This window comes from Tachyglossus aculeatus, chromosome X2 (assembly GCF_015852505.1).
Source record: "Tachyglossus aculeatus isolate mTacAcu1 chromosome X2, mTacAcu1.pri, whole genome shotgun sequence".
NCBI classification, from domain to species: domain Eukaryota; kingdom Metazoa; phylum Chordata; class Mammalia; order Monotremata; family Tachyglossidae; genus Tachyglossus; species Tachyglossus aculeatus.
Window position 1 is genome coordinate 26,023,881 of NC_052100.1, and position 16,878 is coordinate 26,040,758.

The 16,878-nt window shown below is 45.6% G+C and overlaps 1 protein-coding gene and 1 non-coding gene across 2 annotated transcripts in view; one reads left to right on the forward strand and one right to left on the reverse strand.

Annotated features, from left to right (window-relative positions):
* Positions 1-1,934: 1,934 nt before the first annotated feature.
* Positions 1,935-2,072, forward strand: LOC119949716. Its single transcript, XR_005457258.1, has one exon. It is a non-coding gene; the product is annotated as a small nucleolar RNA SNORA7 (small nucleolar RNA).
* Positions 2,073-8,540: 6,468 nt separating this feature from the next.
* Positions 8,541-16,878, reverse strand: part of LOC119949408 (androgen dependent TFPI regulating protein) — a 49,471-nt gene continuing 41,133 nt past the window's right edge. The window contains exon 6 of the mRNA XM_038771157.1: positions 8,541-8,914. Within this exon, the coding sequence (XP_038627085.1) occupies positions 8,877-8,914 (38 nt within the window). The 3' untranslated portion in view covers positions 8,541-8,876. The remainder of the gene's footprint in view (positions 8,915-16,878) is intronic.

Sequence of the window (16,878 nt, forward strand, 5' to 3'; positions counted from 1 at the left end):
ACTTCCCAAGCGCTTAGTACAGTGCTCTGCACACAGTAAGCGCTCAATAAATACGATTGATGAGTAGGAGGAGGAGGTTCAGAGGCAAGCGCAATGGAGAAGGCCTGGAGAGAGCTCAGGAATGCCACCTGGGGCTGGGATGAGTGCGAGTGAGGATCCGGGGGTCCCAGGAAGCAGAGAAGGGCACCAAGAAGGTCCAGCGTGGCTTAGTGGAAAGAGCACGTGCTTGGGAGTCAGAGGACGTGGGCTCTAATCCCGCGCCGCCACTTGCCTGCTGTTTGATGTTGGTTAAGCCACTTAACTTCTCTGTACCTCAGTTTCCTCATCTGTAAAATGGGGATTAAAAATGTGGGCTCCACGTGGGACAACCTGATCCCTCTGTATCTACCCCAGTGCTTAGAACAGCACTTGGCACATAGTGAGCACTTAACAAATACTATCATTATTATTATTTTTAAAACGGGGAGTGCAGGGCAGGGAAGAGGCTGCCCTATTGGGGAAATGTTGGCTGTTGGGGAATTGTAGGGCAGGGGAGACCTGTAGAAGCTCAGTCTTAGCAGGGAAAACAAGCAATCAATCAATCAATCAATTGTATTTACTGAGCACTTACTACATGCAGAGCACTTAATAAGTAGTTGGGAGAGTACAGTACAACAGAATTAGCAGACATGTTCCCTACTCATAATGAGCTTAGATTGGGGCCCGATAAGGGTGCTCACAGGACTGTTAGAATAACTGGGGCATTTGTTAATAATAGCAATAATAATAATAATGATGATAATGGTTATATTTGTTAAGCACTTACTATGTGCCAAGCACAGTACTAAGCACTGGGATAGATACAAGATCATCATGACCGACATAGTCCCTGTCCCCACATGGGCAAGGAGGGAGAACAGACTGAATACACATTTTACAGGTAAGGAAACTGAAGTACAGGGAAGTTAAGTGACTTGGCTGAAGTCACACAGCAGGCAATTTGCAAAGCCGGGATTAGAACCCAGGTCCTCTGAATCCCAGGCCCTTCATTTTCCACTAAGCATTTTTGAGTAAGCACTTATTTTTCTAGACTGTAAGCTTGATGTGAGAAGGGATATGTCTACTAACTCTGCTGTACTGTGCTCTCCCAAGCACTTAGTACACTACTCCGCACACTGTAAATCCTCAATAAATACCATTGATTGATTGATACATGCTAAGCAAGATAATCAGATTGGACAGTGTCCCTGACCAACATGGGGTTCACAATCTAAGAGGGAGAAGAGTTATTGAATGTCCATTTTCCCGATGGGGAAACTGAGACCCAGAGAAGTATAGTGACTTGCCCAAGATCACAGGACAAGCAAGTGGCGGAACTGGGATTAGAACCGGTCCTCTGACTTCCAGGCTCGTTCTTTTTCCATGAGGCCTTGCTGTTCCACTGTAGGGAGAGAGAGAGAGAGATGTGATCTTTGGTTCCTTGAAAATGCTTCATTGTCCCAGCTGGGGTTATAATGGGAATTCCTTCCCTGGGAAATGTCAAATCAGGACTTGGAAACCAAAATGTTTAAACACGGAATAAGTGGGGTTTCCGAGGTAATAATGTAGCCTTGTTCCTGGAGCAGGCAGGCAATTATTCTCCACATCATTGTTAATGTTTGTTCTGTTCGGTTGCTGTCCTGAGAGGCCTGGATAGGACTGGGTTCACGGCTGACCATTAGCACAGCAAGAGCTCCCTAATCAGGGCTCCTGGTGAAGGCCAAAGAGCCAATGAAGCCAATGCCTGAATTCTGAATGAGTGCTCTACAAGGTGAATTGGGTAAGCTTAGACTCAGGTCTCAAAATTACATCGCTCTTGTTTGTAGACTTTCCGGAAAATTCGATCTCCCTTGCTTGAAGGTAAGTTCCTTTTGGGCAGGGAGGGTGTCATTTTGCTATTCTGCACTTCCCAAGGCCCCCTCTCAGGGTTGTACCTGGAAAGTTTCCAGTACCCAAACAGTCTCAGCTACGGGAGGGAGAGTCAAGCAGAGGCATACCCATTCCATTCCTAGCTTGGGCAGTGGCTAGCGAGTGGAAGGCAATCTGCTACAAGTCAAAACTCACCTGTGCTGGGCAGCAGCGGCATGGGAGAGAGTGAAGGGTGGAGACTCAAGTTTACTACGGGGAAGAAGGCAATGGTAAACCAGTTCCGTACTTTTGCCAAGAAAACTCTATGGATACACTACCAGAACAATTGCAGGTGGAGGTGGGGCGTACTGGGAGAGATCATGGAGTTGCTATGGGTCGGACACGACTCGACCGCATAAGACAAGCTAAGACTTCCCAAGGGCTTAGTACAGTGCACCACACCAAGCTGACGCCCAATAAATTCTACTATAACTACTACCACTATTACTATACTACTACTACTACTAATAATGATGATGGCATTTGTTCAGCACTTACTATGTGCAAAGCACTGTTCTAAGCGCTGGGGGGGATACGAGGTGATCAGGTTGTCCCACGTGGGGCTCACAGTCTGAATTCCTAATTTACAGATAAGGTAACTGAGGCTCAGAGAAGTTAAGTGACTTGCCCAAGGTCACACAGCAGACCCACTGTTGGGTAGGGACTGTCTCTATATGTTGCCAATTTGTACTTCCCAAGCGCTTAGTACAGTGCTCTGCACACAGTAAGCGCTCAATAAATACAATTGATTGATGTGGCGGAGCCGGGATTTGAATCCAAATTACTATTACTACAACTAATATTAATACTACTAATATACTACTAATAATAATATTAATGCTATTACCATTACTATTACTACTACTATTGCAATTGCTGGTACTTTTACTGCTGCAATTACTATGAACACTACTTCTGCTGCTACTACTACTATTACCACGATCATCTTCAGCAAAACCTGGTTGAAATATTGTGTCTGAACGAAAAAGACCCTGGCATAATTAAAGCAGCTGTGGGTGGCCCATACAATATGACTCTTAGTGAGGGGGAAAAGATAAATGAGGTTTAGGAAATAAAATGATTAACTGGAACGATTGGTAAGGTATGGCCTACAGCTCCTTGCGGTTCTCTGGGAGATCCCTGGGAAAAGGAAAATAGTATTTTGGCCACAAGATGGCATTCCCCTTTCCCATTTAACAACAGAATCCAGGAAGGGAGATAGGATCAGAAGTTAAAACATGGATATAGAGGGTTTTTTTTAAAAAAAAGTTATCCTTGCGGGAAAGACTACTCTTCGCATGACAGCTCACTTGTTGGAATAAGAAAATACCCCAAACCGGGAGTTTAGACTGTGAGCCCACTGTTGGGTAGGGACTGTCTCTATATGTTGCCAACTTGTACTTCCCAAGCGCTTAGTACAGTGCTCTGCACACAGTAAGCGCTCAATAAATACGATTGATGATGATGATGGGAGTTGAGAAATGTGGCTTTATGGTGGTACTGTGTTGAGAAGCAGAGTGGCCCAGTGGAAAGACCACAGGGCTAGGAGTCAGAGGACCTGGGTTCTAATCCAATTCCTCTTCTTGCCTGCTGTGTGACCTAGGAAAAGTCACTTTTACCTCTCTGTGCCTCAGTATTCTCATCTGTAAAATGGGAATTCAGTACCTGTTCTCCCTCCCTCTTAGATTGTGAGCCCCATGTGGGACAGGGATTGTGGATGGCATGATTAGTTTGTATCTACCCCAGTGCTTAGTACAGTTGTTGACACAGTGGAAGCACTTCCCAGATACCACAATTATTAATGATTATTGTGCAAGGTATAGGATGGTAAGCAATGAACAGACAAGTATAAGAAGTAGACTTCTTACTGTGAAGTCTACTCTACTGTGAGCCCACTGTTGGGTAGGGACTGTCTCTCTATGTTGGCAACTTGTACTTCCCAAGCGCTTAGTACAGTGCTCTGCACACAGTAAGCATTCAATAAATATGATTGATTGATTGAAGTAGAGAAGCAGTGTGGTTTAGTGGAAAAAGCCTGGGCTTTGGACTCAGAGGTCATGGGTTCAAAGCCTGACTCCATCAATTGTCAGCTGTGTAACTTTGGGCAAGTCACTTCACTTCTCTGTGCCTCAGTTCCCTCATCTGTAAAATGGGGGTTAAGACTGTGAGCCCCCCGTGGGGCAACCTGATCACCTTGTAATCTCCCCAGCGCATAGAACGGTGCTTTGCACATAGTAAGTGCTTAATAAATGCCATCATTATTATAAGAGCAATGAACACGCGCTAGCATTTGCCTGCTGTTGGGGGGACCCTGTGGAACCTGACCTGGTTAGCTAACGGTGACAGTTGTCACCCACTTTACAGATGAGGAAATTGAAGTTCAGAGAAGTCATTCAATCAGTGGTATTTATGGAGGGCTTACTGTGTGCAAAGGACTCTACTAAACACTTGGGAGAGTAGAATAGAACAGAGTTAGTAGTCACGTTCCCTGCCCAAAACAAAGTGAAATGAGTTGTCCCAGCTCACACACAGCACCACATTTGCTCTCGATTTAAAGATGTTGGGGAACATGGCCCTGCCTAGTAACTTGGGTAAGATACTTAACTTCTCTCTGCTTCAGTTTCCACATCATGCAAATGATGTGGAAAGGATGGATTTTAGTGATGTGGCGAAGGTTGAACTGACAGAATTTAGTGATAGATTGAATATGTGGGTTGGATGAGAGAGAGGAGTCAAGGGTAACGCCAAGGTTATGGGCTTGTAAGACAAGAAGGGTGGTTTTGCTGTCTGCAGTGACAGGAAAGTCAAGGGGAGGAGAGGGTCTGAGTGGGAAGCTCTGTTTTGAACATGTTAGGTTTAAGGTGACGGCAGGACGTCCAAGTAGAAATGTCTTGAAGCAGAAGGAAATGCAAGGCTGCAGAGAGGGAGAGAGATCAGGGCTGGAGATGTAGATTTGGGAATCATCTGCATAGTTGGAGCCACAAAAGCAAATGAGTTCTCCAAGGGAGTGGGTGTAGCTGGAGAATAGAAGGGAACCCAGAACTGAACCTTGAGGGACCCCCCACAGTTAGGGGGTGGGAGGGAGAGGAGGAGTTCCCGAAAGAGTATCTACCCAGGCCCTTAGAACAGTCGTTGACACATAATAAGCGCTTAACAAATGCCGAAAAAAAAAATGCACATCTATGAAGTGGAGACTTAATTGTGGTTTGGAACGTGTTTGTGGAGAAAGCTGACACGTGGAACATGATGTAGTACTCAGGACTGTCGGGCCCAACATACCAGATTTCCCCCAAATGACCGTAGTCTTCCCTTTCTGACTTTGCTCCAAGGGAATAGCTTTAGCTCTGGCCTTAATCAAATAAAGTGTTAAGTAAGAACAAATCCCCAAAGTGCAGAGCTACAAGGCAGCACAAAGGCTCGGGCTGGGGTTCAGTCTCAGCGGAAGATTTTGTAAGCTCCGAAACTGAGATGCATTCTCTCACTCTTTCCTCTTTCTGTCTCTGAGGGCTTAGCTCTTAACCATGCAGCTGCATGAGAGGATCCAGTTGGAAAAACAAAGCATGTTTAGAAGTTGAGGAAGATGTAGAGGGTGGATGGAAGTGGAAACGGGGGCGGGAGGAGAAGGAGGAGGCAGAGGGAGGATTCCGTTCCATTTCGTCTGTGTCTGTATTTAAAGTTGTGTCATGTGGGCGGTAGACACTAGACAAGCCAGGAGTCTGTGCTGTTGAACTTTGCCCGGCTCCAGAAAACCGTTACCATCCGTGCCCTTCCCTCTTCCATGACTCCAAGAGAGTGTTTTTGTTTTTCTTTGTTTTTTATATGGTATTTGTTAAGTGCGTTCTATGTGCCAGGCACTGGAGTAGTTACAAGCTAATCAAGTTGGACACAGTCCATGTCCCACGTGGAGTTCACAGTCATAATCCCCATTTTACAGATGAAGAAACTGAGGCAAAGAGAATTTAAGTGACTTCTCCAAGGTCACATAACAGACAAGTGGTGTAGCAGGATTAGGACTCAGGTCCTTTTGTCTCCCAGGCCCGTGCTCTATCCACTAGGCTACGCCTCTTTTCATGAGCATTCTCATGTCTACCCAAGGCAGATAAGGATATTTACCTTTTCCCTCATTCCCATTTTAATGATGGCATTTCTTAAGCATTCTGGAGCGGTTACAGTACAATCAGATCAGATACTGTCCGTGTCCCGCATGGAGCTCTCAGTCTAAAGGGGAGGGAGAACAGGAAACTTATCCCCATTTTACAGATGAGGCAACTGAGGCACAGAAAATTGAAGTGACATGACCAAGGGCACCCACCAGGCAAGTGGCGGAGTCAGGTTTAGAACCCAGGTTCTTGTAGTAAGTGACAAGGAAAGTCCCACTTTGGGGATAGGGGTTAGGGGCAGTTTAGCTGGCCCTTTCTTCCTGTGCAGGAATGATGACCAGTTTTATTTTACCAAAAGCTTAATCCTTGGAATTGGAGCAGCATGGCAGGTTTTTCTCTCCTCCTCCCCTCTAAGACATAGAAACCTTTATTTTCTCCCTTTACCACAAACCGGCACTGTTAAATAATATTGGATAATTGCACCTGTCGCATTCCACATATTGTGCCGAGCAAAAATAATTGCTGGTTTTCTGCCTCACTGTGGAGCGGAGACTCTGTCATTCGACTGAGAGCATGTCATTTTCTCCCATTTTAGACTGTGTGCAGTCAAACTCTATGAAAGGACTCACACACCACAGCCCTGGGAGTGAGTGGGCACTGGCCTCATTCAGCAATGATTTCTAATTTACCCAGCATTGAAAATCCACAGCTATAAATAAACAGTTCTGACTGGCTTTGTGGCCTACTCAAATGCTGTTTTTATATGTTGAAAAAAAAAGGACCAACAAATCTCTGGAAGGAAAGTAGGATTGTCTGCCTGCCGGATTTAGATTTTGTGCTGGAGGAGAGGGAAGGAGAGGCGGGTTTGTTTTGTGGCTGGCCACCTTCTTTAAAGACTGAGGCCCCCTGCCCTGCTCATCCCACATGTGAAAGAGGCAATGTGTTTGGGGGATTACAGAGTGTGTGGAGCCGGCTTCCTGTTTTGACAAGTGTTTAAAAGCGAGGAGGTGCGGATGAACTGAGAATAGCTTGAAACACATGGCTTTCTGAGGGTGGGGCAAGAGGGTTCATATATTCTACAAGGAAATCTACTGAGTCCTGAGTCTCGAGGCAAAATTGGTTTCCCGGGGAAGATCATCATCAGTAGTAATTATTGAGCCCTTACTGTGTGCAGAGTACAGTACTAAGTGCTTGGCAGAGTATAATACAACAGAATAGGTAGGGATATACCTGGGCAGGCAGGGAAGTGTTGGTGACTGGGTGATAATGATAATAACTGTGGTGTTCGTTAAGCACTTACTGTGAGCCAAGGACTGGAGCAGATACAGTTCAATCTAAATGGGAGGGAGGATGGGAGGGAGGGAGGGAGGACGGGTATTTAATCCCCAAATTTCAGGTGAGGAACCTGAGGTACAGAGAAGTTAAGTGACTTGCCCAGGGTGACACAGCAGATAAGCGGCAGAACCGGGACTAGAACCCAGGTCCTTTTCTCTCCCAGTCCTGAGCTTTTTCCAGTAGACCACACGTGAAGAGTCCCATACATATGGTGGGTTCACAGTGTGGGCGGGAGGGAGATTTTTGTGTAGTCCTGGGTGGACCCTTGGGCCCATTTTTGAGACGGGCTTTGGCATCACCCATCCCACCCTACCGATAAGATTTTAAAAAGTCTTTCGGAAGGCTGACAACATCAGAGCCTCATCTCTCAGGGGACTGGGCGAGGGTGTGTGGATGACTCAGTGCCAGCCAACCCCATTTCAAAAACAGTTCAAGAGTATTTCTGCCGGCCTTAGGACAGATCCTTCCCCTCCCAAACATTGCTGTCTGAGCAAAACTCACCCAAAAAACTACTTAATCAACATGGGATCAGTGTGCACAAGACACTTTCTTAGTGATGTTCACACTGTTTCAATCCATCAGTAGTATTTTTTGAGTGCTCACTCTGTGCAGATGCACAGATATTCAGTTGTCTACACACACTCCATGTGGTTCATTCATATTTATCCACAGATCAAAATTAAATTGTATATTAAGTAACACAGTGTCAATATTAATTAATAACCAAATTAGCTAGGAAAAGCAAAGTGAGATTGGTAAATGGATCCCAAATTACATGACAGACATGAACGGACACAATGCTTTCCATCAAAGCATTCTACAATCAGATTAATTATATTTCTTTCCTTTCCAGATCATAATCCTAAACATAATGTGTCATATTCAGACCATAAGTTTGTCTTAAGGAGAATGGGAGGAGGAGGTAGAGGAGAAGGAGGAGGAGGGCAATAACTATAGCAATGTAATGTTTCTCCCCACACCAAGAATTGGCTTTGGTTTCTTGGTGAAGTTGCCCAAACTAACATGCCTAACTCTTCCCCTCATCATCTCAATCTCTTTGTTATCATTGTAGGTTGATGAGAAATTTCAGCAGTGAAGACTCTCCCCCTTGGTTTCCATCCAGATTCAGAAGACAAGGGCAGACCATCCACAAACAAAACCAACCCTCAAGAGCTGTTATTAAGTCAAAATCTTTCTTCATCACTGGTAAGTGAGTTTCTCCATGCTCTAGCCAGGCAGCAATTTAACCCCTTAAAGAGCCATTCTCAGCAGGGCATCAGGAGGAGATCACCTGAACATTGATAAGTACGAGGTTTTCTACCACCCTAAGTGTACTGTGGGTGCACAAATATCATGCAAATCCCCAAATTACAGTTGAACCCTTAATCTCCCCTGCTCTCAGCCTTGCCAATCCCAACACATGATGCACTATATATTACTATGGTTATCAGGCCCCGAGAAGATGATTGTCCTCATGGAGTGTTCTTTCTTTTTAACTTGGGGAAAAAGCAAGAATCATTTTCCCTTTCTCTTCTTATGTTGCCCATTGTCACCTGCGGGAAGGCAAAGAAAAAAAAAGACAGTTAGTCCAAACCAACTCACTGAACTTTCAGGAGGCCCTGACCCTTTCCTCAGGTGCATTCTGGAAAAGGAATAGGGATGGCATATCTGTGGACAGTAAGCCCGTGGTTCGTGACGAAATTAGCAACTTATTCATATCGCACAAACTGAAAACAGGATGCTCAGAAATGCCAAGGCCATCTGAGTAAAGGTTAGGGACAAACCATGGAGTTCCTACCCCTCAGTTCCTCTCCCCCTTACAAGAGTATTTACACAGCATCCTTGGACCCTGGGATCAAAGATGTGCAGGAGTCCTTTGCTTTACACAAGAGACTCCTGAGAAAAGGAAGAGTCTGTTTAAAGGGAACCCAGTTTTACATAATAAAAGGGGAATTAAGTTCCAAACAGGAACAAAAAGTGCAAGTTTGAATCAGAGTAGAAAGAACCAGTGTAAATGCTAGGGACTGTTTACTGGCCAGTCTGCATGGGACAACTATATTTATATATATATTTATTTTTTTAAAGAATGGGGTTTTCTAGTGGAAAATTCCTCTTTTAACTGACTGGTTGGGGGCAAATGTAACCATCAGCACCAAACCAATACTTGCAGGAAGAGTGCATAGCACACAACACGTGCAAACTGTGGCTTTTGATGTCACGTACCAGTGGCCCTTCCCTGGGAATCCCGAATAGGAATAGGTCCGCATTTTGAGATTTTCTAGCCCCCATCCCCTTCCTCCCACATGAGCACCATGGTAGGAAGCGTTGTGGAAGTCCTGCGGTATGAGCAGGTTGGCAGGAGAGGGACGTGGGATGTGCAAAACCACCAGAGCCTCCAGGCAGAAATGATCAACCAGTGCTAAGCGCTTAGTACAGTGCTCCGCACACAGTAAGCGCTCAATAAATACGATTGATTGATCAACCAGGCAGAGTTCTTGGTCAGTTGGAAAGTGCACATGTGGAAATGTGTGCACCTGGGTGGAGACACATGAAACTGGTTGCATCAGCCCCTCCACACCACACTTAGACCACCACACTAAAATAGCATAGCCTGGAGCTGGGTGGAGAATGGGGTAAGAGGAGGAAGAGGAGCAGGATGTGTGCACAGAGCCACCCTGTAGGAGTGAAAGGATCTGGGCAATGGCCCCAGGCAGGGCCCCATTCATGATGGATGCTCACAGTTCCTCTAGAGAGCTATTCTCTATAGGCAAAACTTTTTCCACTGATTTGGGGCATTGAGACAATGAAGTCATTTTCCCAAGAGCATGTGACAGGCACGCTGGAAGCCTCTGGAAACAAGCATCAGAAAGATGATGGGTTGTTTTTTTAAAAAAAAATCTGTGAGAACTGGAAAAAAGAGGCATTCTCCAGCAGCAATTCCAAATGAATTTACCCTCCTCCCTCTGTGCTCTTGCCTGACACTTGCTGTTATCTGGTTAACAAATTACTCTGTTTGCCTTCAAGTAGCACAACACATCTAAAATCCAGCAATGACTACTGTTGTTTTTGGCAGGTGTTAGAAGACTGCATATATTACAGTGTGGTGAAAAGGCTCTGGAGCTTTGCAGATGGGCAGAAAGAGGCAGCATCATTTCAGAGTGAAAAATTGGGGCAATTCCCCTGCTTGCTCATGAAATTCACCTGTCTGTTAGGGTAGATGATTCCTGCAGCTACATTTATTTACTTTGCACAAGATTAACTCTGGAGGTCTTGATTTCAGAGCTCATTATTGCTGGGAATGTGTCTGTTTAATGTTATATTGGGCTCTCCCAAGTGCTTGGTTCAGTGCTCTGCACACAGTATGCACTCAATAAATACAACTGAATAGACCAGAGTCACTTTGAGCCAGTGTCTAGATGTGTGCCTTTGTAGCTGATCAATTAGTGATATTTACTGAGTGCTTACTGCATTAAGAGCACTTAATAAGCACTTGGGAAAGTATAGTGCAACAGAGTTGGTAGTCATGATCCCTGCCCACGAGGAGTTTTTCAGTTTACAGACAATAAAATAAATTATGGATAAGGGAAATTGTAGATGCTGTGGGGCTGAAGTGAATATCAAAATGCTAAAGGGGGTACACAGCCAAGTCCATACTTGATGCATAGGGGAGGGTGGGTAGGGGAAATGTGGGCTTAGTCAGGGAGAACATGTGACTTAGGAGGGTTTTGAAAGTGGGGAAAATGGTAGACTGTCAAATATGAAGGGGAAGCAAGCTCCGGGCCTGAGGGAGGACATGGGCAAGGGTTCGGTGGTGGATTAGATGAGATCGAGGTACAGAAAGTAGATTGACATTAGAGAAGAGGAGTGTGCTGGTTGGGTTTTAGTAGATCAGGAAGGTAAGGTAAGAGGGAGAGAGCATGTGCTCTTACACCCGGAAAGGGTAAACAAACCTGAGTAACTGATTCGATGCGTGATTTCCAATGTGAACTGTTAGCCGTACAAAGAACCACCAGGAAGAAACCACAGCATCTTAGTGGAACTCCCTGATCTCAGCTCTTGAGTGGGCACTCACAGGAGGGCCACAGAATTCTGTGCAGATGGAGGGGTGGGCTGACCCACCCTTGACCCCATCATCCTTGCCCCTATCATCCCTGCCCATGCTTTGTTGTGATGGAGATAGGGGCAGAAAGAATGAAAGTTTCCCTTCTCTCCTATATATCCAGGTGAAAAAAGTCAGAGATTAAGAAGGGTTAAATCAATACAGGGGTGATTAATCTGTGATGGGATATTAGAGGGGAAAGCGAGGGACATTAGAAGACATGGTGGGAGTCATGAGGTTGGAGGTAAGCAGCGTAACCATTCTGTTTCACCCACCATCCTATGTTGCCCCTAATTCAGCTTGAGTCTGGAGTTGCCTGCCTGATTCAAATCCTGGTCTTTCTGAGCTCCACAGAGTAATAATAATAATAGTAATAATAATAATAATAAATAATAAATAGTATTTTTGAGTACTTACTGTGCATATAGCACTGTAGTAAGTGCTTGGGAGGGTACAACAGAGTAATCTGACACATTCCTTGCCCACCACAAACATACAGTCTAGAGGGGGAATAATAATGAAATAGTTCCAAAAATAATAATACCAATAATAATTATACCAAGAGTAATAATAATAATTGTGGTATTTGTTAAGCATTTACTATGTGCAGTTCAGATTTAGTCTGTATCCCACATGGGGCTCACAGCCTAGGAGGGAAGGAGGACAGGTATTTCATCCCCATTTTACATATGAGGAAACTGAGGCAGAGAGCTGTCAAATGACTTGCCCGAGGTTACACAGCAGGCAGATGGCGAAGCCAGGATTAGACCCAGGTCCTTGGATTCCCACTAGTCCATAGTGCTTCCCTTCAAGAGCAGGGACAGGTTTCAGCTGAAATCTGTAGGCCCCTTGGCTGGTTTAGGTCCTAGTGGCCATCTCGTCCTCTACTTGTGGCTTTTAGGGGTCAGCTGATGTGCCTGGGAATTATCTTCTTAAGGAAGAATTTATAATAATAATAATAATGGCATTTAGTAAGTGCTTACTACGTGCAAAGCACTGTTTTATGGTCATTTACCCTATGAGGTGAGGTGAAAGACACCTCTGCTCATTAGAAACTTTGACTCTTTTTGGCCAGAAAGACCAGAAAGGGATGTGTAATCTTTTCTCTAGCTCTCCCCATGACTGACCTGATTGTTCATACTAAAATTACATACTGTATTAGGTTTAACTTGGGTTCCTGAGGTCAGGTGCTCTGGTTGGACTTTACTCACCCCTCAAAAAAATGTTTATTATACTTGTATTATAAATAACGATAATTATTAATACTAATTATGATATTTACTAAGCTCTTACTATGTACCAGGCACTGTAAGTGCTGGGGTGTATACAAGCAAATCGGGTTGGACACAGGCCCTTGTCCCACTTGGGACTCACAGTTTCAATCCCCATTTTACAGATGAGGTAACTGAGGCACAGAGAAGTTTAGTGACTTGCCCAAGGTCACACAGAAGACAAGTGGCAGAACCAGGATTAGAAACCATGGCCTAAATAAATGTGAATTATATTTATTTTTATATTATAAATGTAAATATGCTACCAGCGGGCTTGGAACCGCTAACTTTGCAACCCCTGACCGATCATCCCTTTTTACATTCTGCGTGTGTCCCTCTCTCCTCCTTTCCCTCTCCCCCCCAGGTTTCCCCCTCAGCAAATCCCTAATGGTTACCTTTTGAGGAAGTGGGCTGGGGAGGCCATAGGAGGGTCAGGGCAGAGCACGTTCCTGTGGCATGAATCATGACCCTGCTAGCAGAGGTGTGGGAGGGAGCAGGATGTGGCGGAAGAACCACTTGGGGGAAGAGGCTTGAGGGGGAGCGGGTAGAGGAGGTAGCCCTCTGCCAGAGACACACTCTGCGGGGGCTGTGTGGGGGCTGCAGCTGCTGGGGAGGATGGAGAAGGGAGGGGAGGAGGCAAGCGAGAAAGGAAATGGAAAGGGCCCTCGGGAACCTGTGACTGAGAGCTCTAGTCTAAAAATAACAGCCTCGACCTGGGGCAGGGAATCCAGACCAACGGACCCAGTACCAGGCTGAAAGTCATTCCAACAATGGGCTCGGGAACAACCGTTGGTGGTGGGAAAGAGAATGCCCTCTGAAGGGAAAGCATCTGGATAGTGGCCCTGCCTGCCTATTACTGAATGAAACCTAAGTAAGGCAGAGGATGCCACAGTTGCCCAGTTTATAGCCAAAGTGGAGACCTGGCCTAGTACCCAGGAAAAAGGATGGTAGACACCCAAGCGATGCGTAGTCTTTTTTTTTTGCCATCATTGGGGGATTGATTAGTCAATCAATCAATCAATCAATCGTATTTATTGAGCGCTTACTATGTGCAGAGCACTGTACTAAGCGCTTGGGAAGTACAAATTGGCAACACATAGAGACAGTCCCTACCCAACAGTGGGCTCACAGTCTAAAAGGGGGAGACAGAGAACAGAACCAAACATACCAACAAAATAAAATAGGATAGAAATGTACAAGTAAAATAAATAAATAAATAAATAAATAGAGTAAAAAATATGTACAACCATATATACATATATACAGGTGCTGTGGGGAAGGGAAGGAGGTAAGATGGGGGGATGGAGAGGGGGACGAGGGGGAGAGGAGGGAAGGGGCTCAGTCTGGGAAGGCCTCCTGGAGGAGGTGAGCTCTCAGCAGGGCCTTGAAGGGAGGAAGAGAGCTAGCTTGGCGGAGGGGCAGAGGGAGGGCATTCCAGGCCCGGGGGATGACGTGGGCCGGGGGTCGATGGCGGGACAGGCGAGAACGAGGCACGGTGAGGAGATTAGAGGTGGAGGAGCGGAGGTTGCGGGCTGGGCAGTAGAAGGAGAGAAGGGAGGTGAGGTAGGAGGGGGCGAGGTGATGGAGAGCTTTGAAGCCCAGGTTGAGGAGTTTCTGCCTGATGCGCAGTGGTATTTAGTGCGCAATCAGTGGTATTTAGTGAGCCCTTATAATGTTTAGAGCACTGTACCAAGTACTCGGGAGAGCACGGTAGAGCAAGTAGACACGATCCCTTTCTTCAAGGAATAACAACATTTGCATCCACTAGAAACGCAATAGTTTGAGGAATGGTAGGTGGTGGCTTTGCCCTTTGACCCCTGTTGAAAGACACTCACACACACATTCATACTAACCCATGAAAACCAAAATGCAATGGTGGCGGGTTCCCTGAGAAGACCTTACTTAAGATTCAAATGTGATCACTTCTACGTGGTTCAGTCTGCTTTATGGGATCCTCAGTTTGATGCTGTGTTACCTGACCCTCAAGAGCTCACTTTTTTATGGTATTTGTTAAGCGCTTACTATGTGCCAAGCACTGTACTAAGCACTGGGGTAGATACAAGTTAAGCAGGCTGAACATGATTCATGTCAATCAATCAATCAATCAATCGTATTTATTGAGCACATACTATGTGCACAGCACTGTACTAAGCGCTTGGGAAGTACAAATTGGCAACACATAGAGACAGTCCCTACCCAACAGTGGGCTCACAGTCTAAAAGGGGGAGACAGAGAACAGAACCAAACATACCAACAAAATAAAATAAATAGGATAGAAATGTACAAGTAAAATAAATAAATAAATAAATAAATAGAGTAATAAATATGTACAACCATATATACATATATACAGGTGCTGTGGGGAAGGGAAGGAGGTAAGATGGGGGGATGGAGAGGGGGGCGAGGGGGGAGAGGAAGGAAGGGGCTCAGTCTGGGAAGGCCTCCTGGAGGAGGTGAGCTCTCAGCAGGGCCTTGAAGGGAGGAAGAGAGCTAGCTTGGCGGAGGGGCAGAGGGAGGGCATTCCAGGCCTGGGGGGGCATTCCAGGCCCTGGGGGCCACAGTGTCCCACAGTGGAGCTCCTAGACTCAATTCCCATTTTACAGATGAGGTAACTGAGGCACAGAGAAGTTAAGTGACTTGCCCCAAATCACACAGCAGGTTGCAAGAACCTGAGTCCTCTTACTCAAGGGCCCATGCCCTTTTCACTAGACCACACTGTCTCATTTCAGTTTGGTGCTGCTGCTTTTGATCATCCTCAGATATAAATTGGATAAGCTGGACAGAAAATGAAGAGTAAATATTCACTCAGATTAGAAAGTTTCAGATCTCTGAAGTCCTCTAGACTGTAAACTCCTCGTGGGCAAGGAACATGTTTGCCAAATACGGTACTCTCCTCTCCCAAACATTTAATACAGTGCTCTGCACTCAATCATTGCTCAATAAATACTATTGCTTGATTGACTGAAGTGACTGTGAGATTGGCGTTGGGCCTAATTTTCCATAAGGCGCCCTATCAATTAGAAGACTGACAGCTTGACTGACCTCCATTGTCTTTGGGCAGTGGAGACTTGAAAACGGGTGGCAAGCCCAGAGTAGTGAAACAAACAAGGAAGGAAGGAGGGAGGGGGAGAGAGGAAAAGGCAGAAATACAGAGAGGCGGGGGAAGGTGAGAGAGAGACAAATTGAGGGGAGAGGAGGAGAGAGAGGAAGGGGGAAAGAGAGGAGGTAAATAGAAAGTGAGAGAGACAGAGTGAGGAGAAAGAAGAGGAGAAATAGAGAAGGTGAGAGAAATCGGAAGACAGAGAAACAGAGAATGTTCTGCTGGCGATGTCTAAGTCAGAAGCAGTTCTAAGGTGGTCTGGTCTGTTACTCTAGACTATAAGCTCATGTGGGAAAGAAATATCAACTTAGTTGTACCATACTTGCCCAACCTCTTAGTACAGTGCTCTGTACACAGTAAACACTCAATAAATACCATTGATTGATTGATTGCTGGAACAGTAACAACAGGGCTCATCTGGGGCTGGGATAGAAAACCGTGGGTCAACTCCATTATCGTGACACCACTCAACAGCCATCCACAGAGAGGCAGGAGCATGTGGTTTTGTAGTGAGTATGGCCATATTTACCTGGAGATAACCAATTCTCTGGAGGGCTACGAGGGAAGAGCCCCCGAGGGTATGGTGAGCCTTGTTTTAATTGGAAAATTAAAAAGAAGGTGCACCATCTCCTTCACCAGAGTGACAGACAAACATGCACAAGGTCTGTTTCCTGACTGGAAGAATATCTCCCTGATACGAAAAGCAACTAGGTCCCTGAACGTGATCTGCAGCCCAGATCCAACAGAGACTGTGAGGCCCTGAGGGTCAGGATCTGGGTCTAAATCATACCTGGGTATTCTTTCCCAGTGGTTATTACAGTACTCTGCACACAGTAATCGTTCAATAAATACCATTACTACTACTGCTGACCAGAAAGATTTCACGGGAACATTTTCTTAACTGGATTAAGTTTTCCCTTTGGCTGCTGTTCATTTCTATGAGTCTCCACCAGGATTTTCCTAAGAGACCCAGCCAATAGGTGGGCCCAAGTGACCGCCCACAGTTGGATTATAATTTGCATGGAGTTTGGTTGCAGATGGAACCAT